This window comes from Crocuta crocuta, unplaced genomic scaffold (genome assembly GCF_008692635.1).
Source record: "Crocuta crocuta isolate KB4526 unplaced genomic scaffold, BGI_CrCroc_1.0 scaffold279, whole genome shotgun sequence".
Classification (NCBI taxonomy): Eukaryota; Metazoa; Chordata; class Mammalia; order Carnivora; family Hyaenidae; genus Crocuta; species Crocuta crocuta.
In genome coordinates this window covers 525,610-549,938 of record NW_027551570.1, presented here as the reverse complement: position 1 = coordinate 549,938, position 24,329 = coordinate 525,610, and the positions used below count along the sequence as shown (strand labels likewise).

Here is a 24,329-nt window from a genome sequence, read left to right as displayed (position 1 = left end):
GAAAGTCGGACGCTCAACCGACTAAGCCACACAGGCGCCTCAGCCCTCATTTCTTTTTAATCCAAATGTCATGGGATCGGCTCAAAGTCCGAAAGTCCAGTGGTTCCTACTTCCAGTGGAAATACTGGTTACCTAAAAAACCAGGAAAACCTACCTCCCCCTTAACTCATCCAGCTATGATTGATCTTATAATTACTGTTGAGCAGAGTTATTATTCTCATGGAGACTATGAGACCCTCAGCAAAGCCAGATTTGGACCAGAATGTTACCTGACCTGAGTGGCACTAAGCTTACCATATGGCCAATAAAATGATCCTAAGAATCTGCTCACTTTCCTAAAATGAATATTCTACATCTTGCCACCACTGTGAGCTACAGGAATGTAGGCATTTGCTGATACTTACTGAACTGTACATTTTGGACCCATTTAATGNCTAAAATGAATATTCTACATCTTGCCACCACTGTGAGCTACAGGAATGTAGGCATTTGCTGATACTGAACTGTACATTTTAGACCCATTTAATTGATCACATGTAAATTATATCTCAAAGAAAGTTCTCAAGATTAAAATAAAGTGGTATGCTGGAGGGCAGGGGCTTAATCAAAGAAGCTTGGGAACTGTTTATTTCCATCCCATCTTCCCTGTTGGAGAATGCACAATGAAATATTAGAGTCTGATAAATGCTGCAGGAATACTTGAGATGAGCTTTATTGATACAGACTCCCTGATGCTGGCACAAAGGAGAGATAAGGGATGAAACTAAAAAGAGAAATTATTTCTTGTACTTAGAGTCAAATGATTTTTGATGGTGATGTCAAGGCAATTCGCACTTGCAAAGGAAAACCATTTTAATAAATTGTGCTAGGAAAATCAGGTATCCATATGCAAATCATAAATTCCAACGCATGCTTCACACCATTATACACACACCAAAAAAATGCAAAATTTATCATAGGCCAAAATGTAAGAGGTACACTATAAAATACATGGGGAAAATATAGGAGAAAAGTCTTTGAGACTTCTGATTAGGAAAGTATTTCTCAGAATTGATACCAGGAGCATAATGTATATAAACTGTAATTTTAATTTTGTTCAAAGGTTCAAACTTTGTGCTTTAGAAGGCAAATTAAGACAGTGAAAGGCCAAGCTACAGAAGGGGACAAAATATATGCAAATCATAATTTTTGAAAGACTTGTATCCAGAATATATAAGGAACTTTAACAACTCAATTATAAAAGACAGCCCAAATTTTTAAAAATGGGCAAAGGATCTGAATATCAAGAGATATACAAACTGCTAATTAATAAGCACATGAAGAATCCTCAACATCATTAGTAATTAGGGAAATGCAAATTAAAACTACAATGAGATATGATTTTTCACTCACTGGAACAGCTATAATCAAAATGATAGACAGTAACAAGTGTTGGGGACATTGTAGAGACACATTAGAACCCTCATGAACAGCTAGCCAGAATGTAAAGTGATATAGTCACTTTAGAACATATTTTGGCAGCTTAAAAAGTTAAAGATAAACCTATCAGATGACCTGGAAATTCCATTCCTAGGTACCTAGTTAATAGAAATGAAAAGTACATGTCCACACAAAGATGCATATGTAAATATGTTATGCTATTATTTATATAACCAAAAGTTAAAACAATCCAACACCTCCATCAATTGGTAAATGGATAAAATACTTTTTAAATTTTACTCATACAGCAGCAAATGATTCAGCAATAATTATGAACATGCTACAACATGGACAAACCCCCAATATTGAAATTGCATGCTGCTGTAAGATACAGCTGCACAGGCACACATATTATCTGATGGCATTGCTGTGAAAATCTATACAGACAGAACACAGATTAGTGGTTACCCTCGGCTTAGAGTTAGAGCAGCAACAGACATGGGAAATACTTCCTTTAATTTTTTTTTTAAATTCTGAGCGAGAGAGACAGTGTGAGCAGGGGAGGATCAGAGAGAGAGGGAGACAGAGAATCAGAAACAGGCTCCAAGCTCTGAGGTAGCTGTCAGCACAGAGCCTGACACGGGGGTTGAACCCACGAACTGTAAGATCATGACCTGAGCTGAAGTCGAATGCTTAACTGACTGAGCCACCTAGGTGCCCCTAGACATGGAAATACTTTTAGGATGATGGAAATGTTCAAACTATATTGTGGGGACATTTGCAGAGTTCTATAAATATGTCCAACATCACTGGATTGTATACTTAAATGGATGAATTTTATGGTATGTAAATTATACTCCAACAAACCTGCTAAAACATACTGAGTTGATCAAGGCAAATGAAAATTTAAGAAGGGCATGTGTGATACAGGAAAAATTAGTTTGAACACCATCCTTCTGGTAAATACCATATTTAGCTGCCTTTGTTAATCTTCTTAAATCTTTGCCTATGGAAAAAAAGGTAAAAATGAAATTAATGAAAGCAGGTCTTCGATAAATGATGCAGCACTCTATGGCTTAAAACTGGGATAGATTTGTTTTACATTTAAGCAATGGGCAGCGTCTCCTTGAGGCTATCTGCGATAGGTATTATATCTCTCTACCCAGCTCTTGATTAAATATTGAATAGCAGTGAGTTTGACATTATAATCCTTGACAAGTATCTAGAAAGCAGTTATTCTGTGTGGCTGATTAGGTGGGGAGCCATAAGCTTTAACAGTCAATTGAGCTGGAGTCAGGATTACACTCTTCTTGAGAAAGTTAAGTAGCTTGAAAATACACACACTGGAGCAGAAAGCCTCTACCTTATTTCTTGACTTTCTGGCTTCTTAAACAGGTGAGCAACTTCTAAAAAGTCAGACACATCTAAGTCATATCTGCACTAGAAAATGCCGCAAAGTAGACTAAAAATAATTTTACAGTCATCTTTCATTACCATGGTGAAACAGTTATTAACTATGACAATAATAATTACTTTTGGACTGTTACCTGGATCTATCTTGAAGCATTTACTGAAACTGTCTATAGAGATAGAAGGTCACATGACTTTCCCCAAACTAGGCTGGGCAGGCTTTCCTTAAGGAGGTGTTAACGTTCTAAACCTGGGAGAAAAGTAAGGAGAAAAGGAAACTTGTCGAATTTGGCAACTGTGAACCGAATCCTGTGCTACTGACACTCTTTGCAATATTGATAGCTGCCTTGACTTGGGGAGTAATATATTCAAAGACAAATAAAGTATGATTGGATCAATTCCTCATTTCTAAAGAATATTTTATGTGGCTTTTCCTCCTTCTCTCCACACCTTAATATCCTCTAGATCTGTGACCTAAAGTAAAGCATCGATAAGGTTCATCACAGCTTCTTTTGCTTCTCTATGATCAAAAGGAAATTACGTGACTTTCTCTAGATTTTTCTATATAACACGTGTGCCGTGATTCATAGTACATTTGAAATCATGCAACTGTGGGCTGATTTACGACTTTATAATGAGATTAATGATAGAGATTAAAGAAGATATTATTAATATCAGATTTTATACTCATTTACAAAAAAGTCAAGGTTTCATGGCTATAATTTTCTTTGTATCCTAGGATCAAAACCAAAACCGCTATATCTGGGGGTGCCTGGGTGCCTCAGTCAGTTAAGCCTTCTGGCTTCAGCTCAGGTCATTATCTCACGATTCGTGGGTTCAAACCCCACATTGGGCTCTGTGCTGACAGCTAACTCAGAGCCTGGAGCCTGCTTCAGATTCTGTATCTCCATCTCTCTCTGACCCTCCCCTGCTCATGCTGTCTCTCTCTCAGAAATAAAGAAAACATTAGAAAAATTTTAAAAAACCTGCTATATCTGTTTGGCATCTACTGGGCCTAACCTACTCGTTTTCAGCACTGAAATAGAAAACAAAAATATAACGTATACTTTTTTTATTTGGGATAAGGGGGAGAACCTTTATTAATTTCTGTATACCATGGAAAATACTGATGAATGGGTCCTATATTAATATGACTCTACCAGTTGAATCTTCATATAAATCTTGAAAAAGTCAAAATATTTCCAAATCAATTTAAAGAGACCTACAGACAACTAAATCTGAGCAAATTTCCTATCTCCTGGTCCCTTAAATATAGCATTAAAACTCTAAGCCTCTATTTTCCCAAGTCTAAATGAAGTAAATTTTAGGGGTAGCTGGGTGGCTGAATCTGTTAGGTGTCTGACTTCAGCTCAGGTCATGATCTCTTGGTTCCTGAGTTCAAACCCCAGACTGGGCCCTGTGCTGACGGCTCAGAGGCTGGAGCCTGCTTTGGATTCTGTGTCTCCCTCTCTCTCTGCCCTTCCCGTGCTTGTGCTCTACCCCTCTCTGTCTCTCAAAAAGTGAATGAACATTAAACAAAATTTTAAAAAAATAATGAGGTAAATCTCAATTCCACTGAGATCATAAGACTGTCAGGACTTCTGAATGAGATAACGTATCTCAGATATTTAGCAAAGTTGACTAGATCATAGTTGGTTTTCATTAGTTATTATTTACACAGCAATTCAGTGCTAATAAAACTAATTTGGGAAGACAATGAAAATTTTGAAAGTTGGGTTTCCGTACGAAAGATACCTAAGTATGTTTTTCCAGACAAGCAAAAAGAACTGATAATTAACATATCCTTTATTTTCTCTTCTTTTGTGTAAGAAGCAAGCATTACTAGTTTTGTTGAATTTTATTTTGGAAATCATCTGGAAACAACTATTGTTCATTATATTTCTCTGTTTGGATGGGAATATATTTAGAGGGGAAAGTCTATAAAACTTGGAACACCAGGAGCTGTATTCCATTGAAATACGCTCCTTGCTATGTGTACTTCTCCAAACAAGAAGGGAAATTACTGTTAATAGATTACTTGAGTTCCAAGGAAATTTATACTTGGCTTTGTAAATCCCTAGCATTCATCAATTATTTATTCTGAGATTTGTAATAAATTATCGTTTTAAATATCCAGCAGAATGCAAAGACCTTGGCTTTTTACCAGAAGACCTTTTCTTTCAGTTAAATATAGAAAAAGTAGATGTAGCTTTAACTTCCAAGACAAACTTGACTACATCACAAAGACATTAAAATATATTAATGATCAAAACCTGGTGACAGACTGACAACCCAGCATGAGGGAATCCCAGTGATGTCATAAAAAAGTTCAAATTTGGGGATCTAACTGCTCTAGTTAAGGGGTAAATAAACAACTTTAGCCTCAAGGAAGGTCGCTTTGGCTGGCAGCTTCACTGTACTAACAGATGAAGCTGTTTTGCAAGCAAATGAGTAAACAAATCTGTTAAGTACAGTTGATTTGGTTTTTTACACATCGATCCTCCACTTTCTTATTTACCAAATAATTCCGACCCCTACCCAAACAAAATGGATTGATGGCACGTATATTAGCTGTGGTTGTTTTCAAAATATTTTTAGTTAAATGACATGAATGAGAGTGGAGCAAAAGTGTTTTACCTCACTGTCCTGGGGTGTTGAGCACACTGTTCACTTAAGCTGTATTGTCACTATAAAGGATGTTCCTTGGGGTGTCTGGGTGGCTCAGTTGGTTGGGCCTCTGACATCGGCTCAGGTCATAATCTCACGGTTCGTGTGTTCGAGCCCCACGTCAGGCTCTGTGCTGACAGCCAGCTCAGAGTCTGAAGCCTGTTGCAGATTCTGTGTCTCCCTCTCTCTGACCCTCCTCTACTCACGCTCTCTCTCTCTCTCAGAAATAAATAAACATTAAAAAATGTTTTTAAAAAGTATACTCCTTAAAATACCACAATTAATTTACCTGATTTTTCCACTAAGTCCTTTTTATAGGTAATGTATATAGTTAAAAGTACAATTATCTAGTAATAAATTGTACAGGATAAGACAGTGGAGGAGTATGTGTCCACTGATCATGAAAAGAACACACTTTTTGTATTCGTAAATAACAATTTTTAGTTTTAAGCATGCCTTAAAAGTCTTCATAAGAACATGTCAATAAAACAGTGATTGCTTATTTTATACAACACTTACACGGCACTTAGTAAGCAACATACATTATTGTATGTGTTTCATTAACTCATTTACTTCCCAAGATAACCAAAGCATTAGGTGTTATCCCCATATGATGAGGAAACCTAGACTTGGACATGAAGTGAAGTAATTCCATGAGGTGGAGACAAATTTCATAAATAACTTGAATGAGGAGATGAAAAAGAGAAATAAGGTAAAAAAAAAAAAAAGAGGTCTGAGGTAATTACAGAGCTTCAAGCATAGGTAACTAGGAGAATGTTGTTTCATTCACATCACCAGATGAAAAATATCGTTGCTGAGACAAAAGACAATGAAGGTGGAACAGAGTTAGAGAGAAGATGAAATTGACTTTTGAACTACTTACAAAAAGGCTTATGTACTATATAAATTTGAAGTATAATTAACATGTAGTGTTACATTAATTTCAGGTATACAATGCAATGATTCAAGATTCAACGATTTTATACATTACACAGTGCTTATAACACTAAGTGTATTCTTAATCCCCTTCATCTATTTCAGCCACCCTCTTTTCCACTTACCCTCTGGTAATCATTAGTTTGTCCTCTGTGTTTAAGAGTCTGGGTGTTTTTGTTGTCTTTGTTTTTGTTTTTGTTTTGTCCTGTTTCCTTTTTGTTTGTTTCTTAAATTCCACATATAAATTAAATCGTATGGTATGTATATTTCTCTGACTTATATATACACACAAACCACTTCTTTATCTACTCATCTATTGCTAGACCCTTGGGCTGCTTCCCTATCTTGGTTATTATAAACTATGTTGCAACAAACACGGGAATATATATAACTTTTTGATTTAGTGTTTTGTATTTGGGTAAATACTCAGTAGTGGAATTACTGAATAACGTAGTAATTCTATTTTTAATGTTTTGAGGTACCTGTCTTCCATAGTAGCTGTACCAGTTTGCATTCTCACCAACAGTGCATTAGGGTTTCTTTTTCTCTACATCCTTGCCAACACTTGTTATTTCTTGTCTGTTTGATTCTAGCAGTTCTGACAGATGAAAGGTGATATCTCATTGTGGCTATGATCTACATTTCCCTCATGACTAGTGATGCTGACCATATTTTCATGTGCCTCCTCGCCATCTGTATGTCTTCTTTAGAAAAATGTCTATTTATGTCCTCTGTCCATTTATTTACTTTGCTGCCAGTACCATACTGTTCTGATTACTGTAGCTCTGTAGCATATCTTGAAATCCAGGATTATGATACCTCCAGTTTGGATCTTCTTTCTGAAGGTGCTTTGGCTATTCAGGGGGTCTTTTGTGGTTCCCCCATACAAATGTTAGGATTCTGTGTTTTAGATCTGTGAAAAATGCTGTTGGTATTTTGATAGAAATTGCACAAAAAGGCTTATTTTGATCATCGCTATGCATAATGAGGCTAAAAGTGCTCAAGCTTTGTAAAACTAGAACTCAGCTGAGATGTATGATTTTTCTTTGGTTATGTAAGCATTGGTCTGTTTAGAGAAACTTTTTTGCCAATCTATAATTCCTTCACTATAACTAGCCCTACTCTGTGACAAAATCACTCTAAATAGGTACATCCTGATACTTTCTCATGGTGTCTTTGTTTTTCTTTTCATCATTTAACATAATTTGTAATCATACTCATTTACATGTCTACTGGTTCAGTGTGTGTTTCTTCCACTAGACAATTCTTCATGAAACCATGCGCTTCATCGCTTTTTATAGCAATATGTATTCATTTATTAGCAGAGTTTATGACACAAATTGAATAAATGATCCAGGTTTCTTCTCCTCATTAAAACCTGAAATCTTTTTAATCTTAAGGATTAAAAATCTGGAAGTTGCTATTCATTTTACTGTGTTACGGGCTTTTACTAGAAATAAAAAATAAGGGACAGTAGCAACTAAGTAAGCAGTGAATTTGCCAAATTTAAACATTCCTCTTCCAAGTGGTTAAAGTCTATTAACATTTCCACTTTTCAAGTTCTTGGATGTAAAATATTGAAGAATTCAAAAGATTGTAACATAACATTGTAATAAGCAGAGGGAAAAGCACTAGTCTAGATCGGGGATATTTATGTTAAAACTAACACAAGTTAGCCTCACAGCTGGAGGAAAAAAAAAAAGTACTTCTTGAAATGGAAAAAAAAAGTGTGTTCATAAAAGTTCAAATACTTCAATCAAAGTAGAGTGCAGCATACACTAATTTTTTTTCACAGATGAAAGACCCAAATAAAGTAAGCTTTAAAAAAATCAAAGTACAATAAAGGTCTGTGATCCAGAACATCTTCAATCACAGCCTCTTATTCTGCTCTGTCATCTAATTTCACCATTCTCCACTTCAGTGCCTTTGACCTTCGGAGAACAATAATGCCAATGGCTTTTACAGTTATTTGCCCCATTGTACCACTGTAATTGAGTTCACCTAAGGACCTATTCGACATTGTATTAATAATTGTTTATGCTAGAGGTATTTTAGTCACTCTAACAAGGGTTTGTAAAATCTAATCAAGACTCTTAAAAGATGTTTTGTGTTATCGATGATGAAGCAACCTTAACCACGTTGAATTTTTCACTCTTGTTGGAATTATAAAAATTATTTATCTTTACATTGATGTTTAGAAATAAAATCACAAAGGACATCATACTTTATTATGCTCTTTTGTCCTTGAAATTAAAGGAAAAACTCCAGATGGAAGTACTCCTACAGATATTAATGAGAAAACGATTAGTGTTTTCCTTCTGTTGATGAATGAAATATGTATCAGTAATTTTAATTGTTTTATACAGTCTCCAAGGTTTTCTCATCCCCAATTTCACTGAATATATATTCAGTGTAAACTATGTATACAACATAGTCTTTATAAAATAAACATATTTGTCCATCATTAAAATCTCAAGCCAAAAGACCAAAAGTTAGAAAACAGTAGTTTTTGACCTTATACACTGGAAAGGGTTTTCTCCCAATCAGGCCAAGATCTGAATAACCACCGAGAAAGTTTTTGTGTCCAGACACTGGTGAGCCTGGCAGATGAGAATACCTATAAGCAGTCTGTCTAATATCATAGTGCATGAGTCCAAGCTTGAATACAACTCCTGTGAAGGTGTGAATGGAGAAAGGCAGTAGGCTACACGTTCCTCCTCAATTATCACTTGCCCCCTTTCTATACATGAATCATCCTTTGTCAGGCAACCATTCACCCTATACTGCCTCAATGATAAACATGAGATGTTTTTATCCACTCTCTACTACTTTACAGTAAACTATGATTCAAGTTTTATCTCTATGATTTGTTCATGTTCTTTCTCTCCAACTATGTGAAACACCTGCCATGTCAGTCACGTGTAATGCTCATCACCCACTATGTACTAAACTCGTCTACTCCTGTGTTCTAAGTACAGTTTGCCCTAAATTTATTTTCATCCCAACATCCTGATCTGAAATGTCCACCACTGAGTAAATGTCCACCATTACTCAGTACAGAGTTTACCATCCCTCAAAATCAAGAGCAAGTTCACTTCTATTTCTTATCCAAGTTCAGTCCATCCCAATTATGCCTACTCTAATTTTAGTCCTTACTCTGAAATTTAACACATAACTGTTTTTTCATTGTTTCAAGCCCACTGGATCATTACCTAATTGAACTGTGAGGTCTCCCAGTCATGGCCCATAGTTTGTGCTTCCCGGTAACTGCAATTTGGTTACTAGCAGTGCTGGGTGTCATATTGAAACGACAGGCTCATCACTGAACTGATTTTTCAGGCTGGCAACTGAACAGAAAGTAGAAAACCCCCAAGTAAAGACTGGGACATGTGAACAATAACTTTGTACTGTCATTGCCAGGAGAAGAAGAGTAGTGAAATCCCTGTGTTTGCCCACTGAAATATCTATGAAACTACAGTGATGACAACCAGAATTATAATATCAACTAGCATTTGGTAGGCTCCTACTTTGTGCCAGGCTCTAAACCAGGGGTTTAATAGATATATCATTTCATTTAGTCAGAATAACAGCTATTAAGCAGGTATTCTTACCTCCATTTTACAGATCAGGAAAAGAAGCCTTAGAAAGAGTAAGGAACTTATTAAAGACCATTCCACAGGTATAAGAAGTAGAACTTGAATAAAAACTTATTTTGGTCTATTTGAAAACTTTTTGCCACAGTATTCTAGGAAGAGTTTAGGCCCTCTCAAACTTCTAAGGACTATGTATCTGTTCATTAAAACTCTAATCACCCACCAAAATTACCTACAAGTAATTTATAAGTTTTACATATTAGAAAATAATTATTATTCAATCAAGCCTTGCTGAGCACCTAGATATTATAAAGCATACAAGGAATTAAAATAGATAATCCTTACAATTAAGAAACGAAATTTTGATGACTGGCAAGAAATCAAAGTATAATAAAATAAAAAATGTCTTAAAGCAATATGTGATGTGTCTAAGATCTGATGCCAGGAGTTTTTTGGGGGCAGGGTAATTTTCTCTCTTCTTAAGTTTTTACTTCAATTCCAATAGTTCACATACAATGTAATATTAGTTTCAGGTGTATAATTTGGTGATTCAATATTTCCATATAATACATGGTGCTTATCACACAAGTGCACTCTATCAGCTACTTAACCCATCCCCCCACCCACCTCTCCTCTCTATAGTTTGCTCTCTATAGTTAATGATCTGTTTCCTAGTTTGCCTCTCTGTCTCTTTTTTTCCCTTTGCTCATTTGTTTTGTTTCTTAAATTTCACATATAAGTGAAATCATGGGGTTTTTGTCTTTCTCTGATGGACTTAATTCACTTAGCATAAGACTCTCCAGTTCCAATCTACCTCATAGCAAATGGCAAGATTTCATTCTTTTTTATGGCTAGTGACATTTCATTGTATATCTCTCTATCTCTCTACCTACCTACCTAACCTACCTACCTACCTACCTACCTACACATACATACAACATCCCCTTATCCATTAATCAGTCAGTGGACACTTAGGCTATTTCCGTAATTTGGCTATTGTATAAATGCTGCTATAAACATTCAGGTATATATATCCTTTTGAATTTGTACTTTTATATTCTTTGGGTAAATAGGTAGTAGTTCAACTGCTGGAATGTAGGGTAGTTCTAGTGTTAATTTTTTGAGGAAACTCCATACTGTTTAGTACAGTGACTTAACCAGTTGGCATTCCCACCACAGTGTAAGAGGGTTCCCCTCTCTCCACATCTTCGCCATCACCTGTTGTTTCTTGTGTTCTTGATTTTAGCCATTCTGGCAGGTGTCAGGTGATATCTCATTGTAGTTCTGATTTGCATTTCCCTGATCATGAGTGGCGCTGAGTATCTTTTCATGTCTTTTGACCATCTGTATGTCTTCTTTGGAAAAATATCTATTTATGATGTTTGATCATTTTTACGGGATTATTCTTTATGGGGGTGCTGAATTTTATAGATTTATATGGGGGTAATTTTCATTGCAGGTTGAAGAGTTAAGTAACTATATGGATGAAGAAAGACTTTTGAAAATGAATGGAAAACATTTTTATCATAAGAAGGGAAGCCCTCAGAGTTGGGGATAGGAGTTCTGCCTAAGTCCACTTCTTTTGGTTCAGATGACATTCTAAAAACACACTTGATGAAAGGAGAGAGTCTACATAGGACATGATGGATGGTAGGTTAGAAAGTTGTCCTAAGGAAAGATAAATCAAAACCCTTCTAGACTAGTGTGGTAGGAAAATTTGGAAGTAAAAGGATTTTCTCTGTGCATATTTCACATCTTTCCAATTCATTCATTACTTTTCTTCCCTGGGCCGTTGCTTTTAAAGGTGTTTGGAGATATGTTTTATTTATGTTCTTTTATGAGTTTCTAGCCAATCATGAACTACGACATTGTTTATCATCATATTTACCCCATTTCTCTATCCTCCAATTCCTTCCTTATAAAGAAATTTCCTTCAAAAAAAAACTTTTCAACATATGAAATGAAAACTTTTTGTAAGGACAGTATCATGAGACAACATGATGTAGAAAAATGTGCTCACAGGTTTTGAAGCAGGTAGAGTTAGATTTGACTCCACCCAGCCATTTAATGGCAAGTCATTTACACAATGTGTCAATAGTGAAAATGGTAAGTACTTGACAAGTTTGATGTAAAAATGAGAAATTACATATGCAAAGCACCAGTTTTACAACATGGTAAACATAATATTAGCTCTGAGTATTATCAATTCTTCAAGAGTCCTGTCAAAAGTTTGTATTTTAGGGGCACCTGGGTGGCTTAGTCGGTTAAGCGTCCGACTTTCGCTTAGGTCATGATCTCGCGGTTCATGGGTTCGAGCCCCGCGTCGGGCTCTGTGCTGACTGCCAGCTCAGAGCCTGGAGCCTGTTTCAGTCTGTGACTTCCTCTCTCTCTGACCCTCCCCTGCTCACGCTGTCTCTCTCTCTCTCTCTCTCCTAGAAATAAATAAAAAATATTTTTAAAAAAAGTTTGTATTTTATATCACATACTCTCCTTCTTAATGTAGCAAAGCAATAAGAAAAAACAAAACACAACAGTATATATTCCATCAACAAACTTACATGCTAGTTAGGGAGATAAAAAACAACCAGATAGTATTACTNACAACAACCAGATAATAAACATGTAATGAATATTAGCTGCAAATGCTGAGAAGAAAAATAATACAGGCTAAGAGGATATAACATAGGTTAGGGTTATGGACAGTTCAGATAAGGTGGCCAGGTAAGTCCCAAAATATAGATTTGTTCTTAACGAAGAAGATGTAATATGTAAAAATATGTTATATAAAATATTTATCAACAAAGTAATGATTCAGAAATAGTTTTGAATGCTGTAAAATATTATCAACGTTATAAGAATCTATTTCAAAAAGATACATCACAGAGGATCCATCCAATCATTTTTGGATAATAAGTATTTTTGTCAATGGCTAAAAGATAAAGAATATTAAATCTACAGTGTTCAAAAATCATCACTAATAAGAATTAATGGGAAAAAAAGCAAATTGTTTTTGAAAGTGTAATTTCAGCCAGTGAAAAAATTTGATACCTTTCAAGTATCTACTTTGAGTTTTATCAAGAACTATTAAATAACATTAATTGAGTCCTACCCTTATTATGTGGTGGTTAAAAGAGAAGGTTCAGGAAACAAAAATCTGGATTTCCAAGCTCTGATTTTTCTTAGCTGTGTGGTCTAGTTTATATAACTTATATGCTATTTTATTGATGATGCCAATTTTGTGGAAATTTCATTTTCTGTAAAGACCAATGCACTCTCTAGTGAATTACATAATCTAGTGAATTACTATTTTGGAAATAAAATAGTAATATATGTATAAACTAAGCTGAACCACATATCAGCTGTAATTCAATTTTATGCTTAGCTAAAAAATGCAAAGAAATAATGGTCTATAAAGTACAGTAATTATGATGGATTATTTCTAGGGTCTTTTCTAATACTAATTCTTGCACTTTAATTTTTTTTATAATATGGTCCACCTTGTTTACAATTAATTTGTGGCAACTTAAACTTTAAGATCTACAACTGGAAAGAAAAATAAAATTTTAAAAATATTGTGTTTATTCTTTCTCTTTTACAGACTTAGTTTCTTTTACAAAGTGACATAACTAGATACCATCAGGTTACATATTATAATTCTGTTTAATTTTGGATAATTCTTCTTTATCAAACTTTGTCTTTTTTAATAAAGAAAGTGTATGGAATATACACATATGTGGATGAATGTACAAATTATAGATAATAACATGACAAAACAGTAACACTTTAACTCAATGTGTTAATACTATTTCCAGCAATCAATAAGCTATCAACAATTTTGTGCCGTTTAAAAAATCTGTTATGCGAATAGTTTCTCATTTCAAGAGAAAAACCTACTTGGTACTCAAGTAGCTTGTATTTGAAATAAAAGGACAACATTCTGAGTAGTCAGAGAAGAATAAGAGAATGATAATTGTTTCATGTTACTTTTCTAAAAGTGAGTACCAGTAAAGTCCTCTTTAAGATTATGCTCTACATTCGAATTTCTAGTGAGTCATCCTTCTGTCCTATAAAATATGATACAAACAATACAGGGACTTATCCTCTAGCTAATGCATTGTTTAGAGACATACTAACTTTGGATAAGACACATGGCCAGGAAGACACAAGAAAATCTAAGTACTGCAGAAGCAACCACATAATTTGTTCTTTGATTTATTACATCTTTGGCAGGCAACGCTCCAAGCTTCCATGCATATATGGGCAATTGGGGCATCCGTGATGAAGTGCTGTTGACAGAAGTATGGCCTGTGGTAACATGATTGCTATAATAAGGAAGCATGGTAAGTCAGACAGCTGTATCAATGGTTATTCTCTGCTTTGATATTTCAAAATGTCAACGCACCATCACAAACTGTCAGGGGAAGAAATGTAAAGATGTGGGGAGAGAAAAGAACACATCTATCTGCGATTCTTTAATCAAGTCATTGTTTCAGATGTCCCTAATCACAGGCACATAATACATGCAGTTCTGCTACATTTTTGAAAAATGAGGATTTCACCAAAAGCTGAATGTCAAGTGTATCAGTCTTATTTTAAAATCATCATTTATTTTGGCTCATGAGATATTACAATTTAACCCTGCTAGGTCCTTCTTGACAATACCTGAGAATTTATAATTATAATATCATTTCACATAAGCGCTTATATTTCTAAACATAAAAAAAAAGTTGTATCAGAGAAACCAGAAAAGTCTTAACATTAGGCTGAATTCAGCTATTTTATTCCTGAAGACCTAAAAATAAGGGAGGAATTAATTTAGCACACCCACTTCACATTTTGATTCTATGTATCCTATCAGGTAAAAAAAAAAAAAAGTACCTTAAAGAAATAATTAACTGCTCCTTATTTGACTCATTTTGTTGTTCTCGTTTCTTTCTCTGTGCTCCAATTTATCAAATATTGAACTTTAAAGTATTAATGACTTGTGCAGTAATAACTTGTAAGTAAACAATATATTTACTGACTATTTATAATGTATCCAGTACATTTCATCAATCCTGAATTCAGGAATTAGCCCACAAAATATTGAGTAAATTATAAAAGAAAAATTATGAACCACACACAACCAACAACTTATACAGCACTTAAAAATCACTTTATGAGAGAAGTATCTTGCTTTTACATGTATATCGTATATAAATGCATTCGTAGGTTAGTCTAATGTGTTGTGCCAAATATAAATTTGTGTATTTTCTCAACCAGAGTTAGATATTTTCCTAACCAGTTATATTTTTTTCTGACAAAGAAGAAAAGAAGAATGCTACATGAACAGTAATTTAGTTCTAGAGATTTAATGGAATGGCCAAAGTAAGCCTGAAAATACTGAAGCATTTTGATGTATATGGAAATACAAAGAAATCATTAAATAGTGTTACATTCTACGACAAGAACTATGATTGTGCTGAAAATTCAATCAGATTTCCTTGTCAGTCCAATAATGATAATTTTAACATGTTCATACCAAAAAACCAGTGAACCATGGTATTGCCTTCAACAAACAGAATGAAGCCAAATGCTGTCTATGATTTAGAAAACACAAAGTATATCTGCTATTTCTTTATGTTTTCAAATCTATTGTACTTAAGTAAAAGGAAAGCTTTTTTTAATGCTATAAAAATTCATATATATAGCACTCTTCTTTTTTATAGTCTTTCACATTAACTTACCCAACAGCATTGTACTTGCTGTTAATGAAAAGAGAGCAGGCTGTACAAATCTTCATAAGTCTCCTGTGGCAAGAAAACTATTACAGAAATGAATAGAAGGAAGTTTCTGGAGCTTTTGCCTTGCCTTTTTGTTTTACCAAAGGCTGTTAGGATCACACTGAGAACTGTCAAAGCTGAATAAACCACCAGCAATTGGGTTTATACCCTTTGGGCAGTCAGGCTTTCATGGGGGATGATTCGACTTTGTCCAAGCACCAATATATTAGAAACAATGTTAAAACTCCCAGAGACTGGAGCCTGGCTTATAACTGTAGACAAAGAGGCACTTTGCTGCTGGTGGTTTGCAAGGGAGGGTTTGTCAGAGAGAGTTAATTCGAGCAGCCTGAAATTACATCAACCCCAGACATCTAAGTATTGTTAATCTGCAGCTTTGCACATTGTATTTTCAAAGCCGTTCAGCTGCAGGGTGGGAGAAAAACTGGGTTTACAGAATCATGAAGAAATGTGAAATTTTCAAACTCATCTTTAACAAGAAAATGTTCATTACATTTTATGGGGTGAGGTGGGAGGGATGGCTTCCAAGATCTCTTGGAAATTATTTGAAAGTCAAATTCCAATTATTAAAATATAGATATAAATGGAAGCTACTTGTGATGTCAAGACTTTTCGCCTTATTTCACAGATGACTATAAATGAGTATTTCATGTAAGTTACAGAAATCTTATTTATATACAAAATATTACAAATGAACTATAACATGAATAATTTGAATCTTATTTATCTTCAGTTTACACATAGACAAGCTCCTAGGAAATATGCATCATAATGTTAAGAATTCTCAAATTTTGGGGCACCTGGGTAGCTCAGTTGTTTAAGTGTGTGACACTTGATTTTGGTTCAGGGCAAGATCTCATGATTCCTGAGTTCGATCCCTGCGTCAGGCTCCACGCTGAAAGCACAGAACTTGCTTGAGATTCTCTCTCTCCCTCTTTCCCTGCCCCTCTTCTGCTTATTCATGTCATCTCTCTCTCTCTCTCAAAAATAAATAAGCTTTAAAAAATTCTCAAATACTAGGGGCGCCTGGGTGGCTTAGTCGGTTAAGCGTCCGACTTTCGCTTAGGTCATGATCTCGCGGTTTGGGGTTCGAGCCCCGCGTCGGGCTCTGTGCTGACTGCCAGCTCAGAGCCTGGAGCCTGTTTCAGTCTGTGGCTCCCTCTCTCTCTGACCCTCCCCTGCTCACGCTGTCCCTGCTCACGCTGTCCCTGCTCACGCTGTCTCTCTCTCTCTCCTAGAAATAAATAAAAATATTTTAAAAAAAATTCTCAAATACTCAATGGATAAATTCAGTGACTCTTTATGAATGTACATATTTTATAGAAAGAAGGAGAGAGAAAGAGAGAAAAGGGATCATTTTTATGCCATGAAGGCACTGGCTAGCATGAGAAAATGGTATCTCTGACTTAATAGAGTTTATGAATATATTTCTATTCTTTAATATTGTCTGGACTTCTAAAATTTTTTATACCCTATACTGATATATAACCTATACATGTACAATGCATATTTATGGTGAGATTCATGTTAGTTGCATGTTTTCTGCAAAGAAGAGCCAAAATTTTAAGTCTGGTTCTCCTATTTACCAGTGTGTGAACTTTGCCAACTCATTGAAAACCTGAATTTCAACTTCTATAAAATAGAAAAAATAATAACTACTTAGAATACTCTCAATATTAAATTAGTTTACTTATGGCAAGGAATATAACATAAAGAAGGGTGAACAAATGTTGATTTTCCTCAACTCAGAATTTTACAGGATAGCAAAAATTTATCTTAAGAAACATATTTTGTGCTTATATTAAAATGTATTTGCTCAATGATCTCATGCCTAATTGGTGTGCCATCTTAATCATACCCTTAACTAGACTGCTTATATTAAACCTGTATCACCAAATTGCTAATCTTTGTGAAAATACCTTAAAAGAAAAGATATTTAAATATGTGCACTGAGATATCAAGTTTATGACCTGGTACTGTGTGTTTATTTCAGAAACATAAGTAACTATGCTTCATTTCCTCTTTAAGGATTTCATATTAATAAGAATAAATATCACATTTTGCATTATGCGGCTCAATTTTAAGAGCTCTCTAAAAAATTAAAAAATCAGTTCACAGTAATATGAATTTAAGCTCAATCCAGTAATCATCTCTTAATTTTACTTAATGGAGTGTGTATATTCATATGGCAAATTAGCTGATTTAGCTGACCCCTGCTCAGTTCATGGATCAGTTCACCAAATGTAGTTATGTATTTCTCCAAAGTCATACATCGGTGAACCACAAAATTAGGATCTCTTCCTTTGTGGATGCACTGGTTTCTTGATTTTCTGACTTTTCTCTTTTCAGTTAACTATTTCCTTCCTTTCTTTAAAATGAAATAACTAGAAGGATTAGAGGTCTAAGATGGCAGTGTGGAAAAACCCTGAACTAACCTCCTCCCATGAATATAACAAATCTATACCTACATATAGAGCAATGCCTCCTGAATAACTAAAAGCTGATTGAACAGCTTCTGCCCCACATACGATGATAGATGGACCACACAGAGAAAAGTTGGAGACATGGAGACATGGTAAATGATGGGAAACCAACCCCATAGATGACAATCTACAGTAGGGAGAGATAGGACTCAGGGCATGCACACAGACTCACCTGCCCTGGAGCACAGAAAACAAAAACAGAAACAAAACAAAACCAAAAAACAAAAACAGCAGTTCAAGGGGATATTAGACTATAAATTAAGGAAATCCATTTACTAATCCTAGAGTAAATATCAAACACGTAGGTAACCATTGGAGCTTACTTGAGAGTCAGAGGTCTTGGTAATTGCCATTTTTATGTGGGGTGGAACAGCGTCCATGTGCTCTAGCCCCCCTGCTATGGCCACCTCAGTATGCCTTGAGTCCTGCCCTATGTCAGTTCCAGCTGTCTGCCTAAGGTGACCTTGACATGGTATGCCCTGTGACCTCACCTGTGATTACTCTAGTTCCAGTCATCCCACAGTATGGGACACACCAGGATCCCACTGGCCTGCACCTGACCCTGCCATCCTACTGAGGGAGCCCTGGTATGGTGGGCCCTGGAACAGTCCTAGCTCAAGTCTGTTCCAACTCCAATCAGCCATACTGCCAAGATAACCCCGGTATAGCACGCCCTGGTCTGTGCCTACTCCAGCCCCAGCTGTCCCACAAAGGAGACCCTGGCAGCACACACCCCAGGACCTTCCTGGCTTGTGCCAAATCCAGCTCTTCCACCGGTGCAGCCCTGGTGCATTATGCCCAAGATTTTCTAGCATGAGCTCGTTGCAGTTCCAACCATCCCCCATCAGAGAAGTCACTGAGTCACACTTCCAGGGATTCCACAACCCAAACCCACTTCAGCTCCAGCTCACCTCCCAAAGCCAGGAACATACACTCTACATAGGAGGTGCTCCTATAGAAGTCCACTCCTTCAAGACTCATAGAGATAGCTATTCCACCTAATTCATAGAGACAAATACAGGATGTCAAACAAAACAAGAAGATAGAGAGATATGTTCCAAGAAAAATAATAAAATATGACCTTAGAAAGAAAACTAATAAAATAGAGATAAGTAATTTACCTGATAAAGAGTTCAAAGTAATGGTCATAAAGACGCTTGGTTAACTCTGGAGAAGAATGAAGGAACCTAGTGAGAACTTCAACAAATAATTAGAAAATATAAGAAAGAACTAATCAGAGCTGAAGAATAAAACAGACAAAATGAAAAATACAAGAAAGGGAGAAAAGTAGATTAAATGATACAGAAGAACCAATCAGCAACTTAGAAGACAGGGTAGTGAAAAAAACCCACCTAATCAGAATAGTAAAATAAATAGATAATAGGATAGTTTAAGGGACTTCTGGGACAACATCAAGCATACTAGTATTCACGTTATAGAACTCCATGTGGAGAATAAGAGAAAAAGGGGAAGAAATTTATTTGAAGAAATAAGAGCTGAATCTTCTCTAATCTGAAGAAGAAAATAGACATCCAGGTTCATGAAGCAAAGAGAATCCCAAATAAAATTCATCCAAATAAATCCACACCGAGACACATTATAATTAAAATGGCAAAAGTTAAAGAGAGAAATCTTAAGGAATATTAAATCTTAAATCTCTTGAATGCAAGAGAAAAGCAAAAACCTGCAAGGGAAACCACATTAGATTATTAGTTGATTTTTTAGCAGAAAATTTGGAAGCAGAAAGGAGAAGCAAGATATATTTAAAGTGCTGAAAGGGAAAACTTACAACCAAGAATACCCTAGATGGCAAGATTACCATTTGGAATTGAAGGAGGAATGAACGGTTTTTCAGACAAGCAAAAAATAAAGAAATTAGTCATTAGTAAATGAGCATTATAAGAAATGTTAAGGCATCTCTTTTAAGTAGAAAAGCAAAGGCTATAACTAGATATAAGTAAAAATATTTTTAAAAATCTCACTGGTGGGGTGCCTGGGCAACTCAGTTGGTTAAGCATCCAACACTTGGTCTCAGGTCAGGTCATGATCTCAAGGTTCATGAGTTTGAGCCCCACATTATGTCAATGCTGACAGTGTGGAGCCTGCTTGGAATTCTCTCTCTCCTTCTCTCTCTGACCCTCCTCCACTATAAGGAATATGGTATGGTAAGAGACCTCTCCCGCTGTAAGGACTAACATATGGTAAGAGAACAAAAGACGAAAAAAGGAACATAGAAGAAATACAAAAACTGAAAAAAATTAACAAAATGGAATAAGTACATACTTATCAATAATTACTTTAAATAACAATGTTTAAAATGCTCAAATCAAAAGACATAGGGTACTGAATGGATAACAAACATGATCTATCTATATGCTGTCTCTAAGAGACTTCAAATCTAAAGACACACAGGCTGAAGGTAAAGGATTAGAAAGATATTCCATGAAAACAAAAGCATAATAAAAGCTGGACTAGCAATGTTCATATCAAACAAAATAGGTTTTAAAAAAAGCCTAAGAAAAGACTAGGAAGGGCACTATAGAATAGTAAAGAGGTCAATCTAACAAAAAAATATACCATTCATAAATATTTATACACCCAATATAGCAGCACCTAAATATATGAAGCAACTATTAACAATTATAAAGGGATAAATTGACAGCAATAAATAAGAACAGTAGGGGACTTTAATACTCACATCAATGAATATGTCATCTAGACAGAAAATCAGTAAGGAAACATTGTCCTTAAATGACACATTAGACCAGATAGACTTAACAGATATAAACAGAACATCTCATTCTCAAACTGCAGAACATGAATTCTTTTCAAGTGCTCATAGAATATTCTCCAGTATACATTAATCACATGTTAGGCCATATAACAAATCTTGTTAATTCAAGATGATTGAAATAATATAAAACATCCTTTGTGCTCACAAAGGCATGAAATTAGAAATCAATTACAAGAAAAAATAACTGGAATAAAAGCCCACAAACACCTGGAGAATAAATATGTCACCAAACAATCAATGGGATCAACACAGAAATCAAAAATGAAATCAATAAATACCTTGATACAAATTAAAATAGAAACAAAGCTTTAAAAAAAACTGTAGGAAGCAGCATAAGTAATTTTAAGAGGGAAGATCATAGCAATACAAGCTTACCTCAAGAAATAAGAAAAATCCAAATAAATAATCTATACACCTAAAAGAACTAAAAAATACAGAAGAAAGTTCAAAGTTAGTAGAAGGAAGGAAATAATAAAGATCAGAGGAGAAATAAATAAAATAGAGTATAAAAATGAAGCCAAATGCTAGTTCTTTGAAAAGATAAACAAAATTAAAAAATTATACCCAGACTCATCAAGAAAAGAGTGTGCCCAATAAATAAAATCAGAAATGAAGAAGAAGTTATAACTGATACCATAGAAATACAAAAGATTTTAAGAGACTACTACAAACAATTATATGCCATGGACTGACAGCCCTAGGAATAATGAATAAATTCCTAAAAATATGCAACCGTCCAAGATTGAATAATAAAGAAATAGAAAATTTTAGCAGACTGATTACAAGTTGTGAATTGTAATCAGTAGTTAAACTCCAAACAACAAAAATCCGGGATGAAATGTCTTCATAGGTGAATTCTATCAAATATTTAAAGAAAAGTTAGTACCTATCCTTCTCATATTATTCCAAAATTTTTTTTCCAAACTCATTTCATAAGGCCAGCATTACCTTGATCCAAAAACTAGACAAAGACACCACACACACACACACACACACACACACACACACACACACAAGGAAAATTACAGGCAAACATCATAGATGCAAAAATGCTCATCAAAATATTAGCAAGCTAGATTCAATAACACATTAAAAGGATCATGTACCACAATCAAGAGGAATTTATTTCAGGGATGCAAGAATAGCTAACCATTTTCAAATCAATCATGTGATGCATCATATAACAAAATGAGGGATAAAAATGATATGATCATCTCAATTGATATAGAAGCATTTGACAAATTCAACATTCACTTATGAAAACTCTTAAGAAAGTAAGGAGATAATCTACCTCAACATAACAAAGGCCATATATAATAAACCAACAGCTAACATAAAAACCAATGGGGAAAAGATGAAATCTTTTCCTTTAAGATCAGAAACAAGACAGCGATTTCCATTCTTACTACTTTTATTCAACACAGTGCTAGAAGTCTTAGCTGCATCAAGAAAAAAATAATAAAAGGTATCCAAATTTGAAAAGAAGAAGTAAAACTGTCACTATTTGCAGATGACATGATACTATATAGAGAAACCTTAAAGACTTGACCAAAAAAACTATTAGAACTTATAAATGAATCCAGTAAGGTCTCTGGAAACAAAATTAAATACAGAAATACATTGCATTTCTGTACACTACTAACAATCAGATAGAGAAATTTAAAAAGATAATCACTTTTATAATTATATCAAAAAGAATAAAAAGACTAGGAATAAATTTAGCCAGAGAGATAAAAGACTTATACACTGAAAACTATAAGATATTGATTAAAGAAACTGAAGATGACACAAATGAAAAAAATACACAAAGCTCATGGATCAGAAGAATTAATATTACTAAAATGCTCATATCACCCAAATAAATCTACATATTCAATGCAATTTCTATGAAAATATCAATAGCATTTTTAACTGAACTAAAACAAAGAATCTTAAAATTTGTATGAAACTATAAAAGACCACAGATAGCTAAAGCCAATTTGAGAAAGAAGAACAAAACTGGAGGTTTTATACACCCTGATTTCAACCTAAACTTCAAATCTGTAGTAATCAAAACAATATGATACTAACATGAAAATAGACCAATCAATAAAATCCAAAAGAGAGTCAACATAAAAATCCATGCATATATGGTCAATTAATCTATGACAGGGGCGCCTGGGTGGCTCAGTCGGTTAAGCCTCCGACTTCTGCTCAGGTCATGATCTCACAGTTTGTGGGTTTGAGCCCCGCATCAGGCTCTGTGCTGATAGCTCAGAGCCTGGAGCCGTGGATTCCGTGTCTCCCTCTCGCTCTCTGCCCCTCCCCCACTTGCACACCGTTTCTCTGTCTCTCGAAAGTAAATAAACATTTAAAAAATTAAAAAAATTAATCTAGGAGGCAAGAACAGACAATGGTGGATAAGTCTCTTCAATAAATAGTGTTGGGAAAACTGGACAGCTACATGCAAAATAATAAGCTGGATCACTATCTTACATCATATACAAAAGTAACTTCAAAATGGATTAAAGATTTGAATGTAAGATGTGAAACCATAAAACTCCAAGAAGAAAACATAAGCAATAAACATATTAGTTTTAACAATATTTAGCAAAATTTTTTGTCCTGAAACACGGACAACAAGAACTAAAATAAAGAAATGGGATTACATCAGACTAAAAAGATTTTATACAGTAAAGAAAACCATCAACAAAACAAATAGGCATCTATTGATTGGGAGAAGATATTTGCAAGTTACAGATCTGATATGAGGTTAATATCCAACATAAGAACTTAAAGAACTTACATGACTTTTCTTCAAAAACACAACCCAGTTAAAAAATGGGCAGAGGACCTCAACAGACATATTTACAAAGAAGACATACAAATAACCTACAGGCATATGAAAAGATTCTTGAAATCACTAATCATCAGGAAAAGGCAAATCAAAACCACAATGAGATAAAACTTCACACCGGTTGAAATGCCTAGAATCAAAAAGACAAAAAAGTAACAAGTATTAGTGAGTATGTGGGGATGAAAGAACACTCATGCACTGTTGGTGGAAATTTCAATTGAGACAACCAGTATGGAAAAAAGTATGGATATTCCTCAAAAAATTAAAAATGGAACTACCATATGATCCTATAATTCATTTCTGAATATTTCCAAAGAAGATGAAAATAATTCAAAGATATATATGCACCCTAATATTCAATGCAACATTATTTATAGAAGGCAAGATATGAAAGCAACCTAAGTGCCACTG

General features: G+C 34.8%; 1 protein-coding gene across 1 annotated transcript in view; it reads right to left on the bottom strand.

Annotated features, from left to right (window-relative positions):
* Positions 1 to 3,019: 3,019 nt before the first annotated feature.
* Positions 3,020 to 24,329, bottom strand: part of LOC144220593 (uncharacterized) — a 402,447-nt gene continuing 381,137 nt past the window's right edge. Inside the window, exon 3 of the mRNA XM_077750900.1 lies at positions 3,020 to 3,079. Within this exon, the coding sequence (XP_077607026.1) occupies positions 3,066 to 3,079 (14 nt within the window). The 3' untranslated portion in view covers positions 3,020 to 3,065. The remainder of the gene's footprint in view (positions 3,080 to 24,329) is intronic.